A 756-nucleotide genomic window follows, 5' to 3' on the forward strand; every position below is an offset into this window, starting at 1 on the left:
GAGGACCAAATGTCCCTTTTCTCTACCTGGGATCTTTTTCACATGTAATTTCCAGCACTGGAAGCCTCCTCAGAGGGCATATAAACCAGGAATTCCCTAATATCTCTGAAAAAAAGACTAGCCACCATCTTCCTGAAGAGTTACAGTGACAGGAAACTCATTCCATATCGAGGCAGCTGATTCTAACATAGGGAGTGTCTTTTCTAATAACACTCAAGTGAGTTACAAGGGCACAGATTTTAGAGAAAGCCATGATGACTTCACTTTTCTCAGTCATACTGTGGATCAATTCCACATGTGAGGAAATTTCAGGAATCACAACTGGTCTGAGAATCAAAGGATATTTGTATAATGAGACACTTACTTTTCATGGTTTGGGCTAGACTGCGCTCATTATAACCTGGAAAACAAAGGACAGATGATGAAAGCAAATATTAAAGGAGATGGGAAGAGAACCAGAACACTTGAGAGGCTAGATGGAGAATAGAAGACCTGGTGACTCTCAGCTTGCTATCTCTTGGCTGCTGAAGGATCTGCTCTTTGAGGGAAGGGACAAGAGAATTCTCCTGGGCACCTGCCAGCTCTCTGACATGACAAATATACCAAAGGACCTAGCCTTGATCTACTCTGCCCTATCTAAACATAGAGCAGAAAAAACCTTCAGATTGGTTGCCCTGCATTGTCACCAGGCTGCTCTCCTCAGGCTTCTGGCTTAGAGGAGAAATTCAACACACCAAGAATAAGGATTAAAAGAAT

The 756-nt window shown here is 42.6% G+C and overlaps 1 protein-coding gene across 1 annotated transcript in view; it reads right to left on the minus strand.

The window, feature by feature from the left end:
* The window catches only part of LOC114031672 (mucin-16-like), a gene marked incomplete at both ends in the record, with an annotated part of 3,015 nt that extends 2,615 nt beyond the window's left edge, over positions 1-400 (minus strand). The window contains one exon of the mRNA XM_027846823.1: positions 365-400. Within this exon, the coding sequence (XP_027702624.1) occupies positions 365-400 (36 nt within the window). The remainder of the gene's footprint in view (positions 1-364) is intronic.
* Between the last annotated feature and the right edge of the window lie 356 nt (positions 401-756).

The sequence above is a fragment of the Vombatus ursinus genome, unplaced genomic scaffold, assembly GCF_900497805.2.
Source record: "Vombatus ursinus unplaced genomic scaffold, bare-nosed wombat genome assembly UNPS02015221.1, whole genome shotgun sequence".
Classification (NCBI taxonomy): Eukaryota; Metazoa; Chordata; class Mammalia; order Diprotodontia; family Vombatidae; genus Vombatus; species Vombatus ursinus.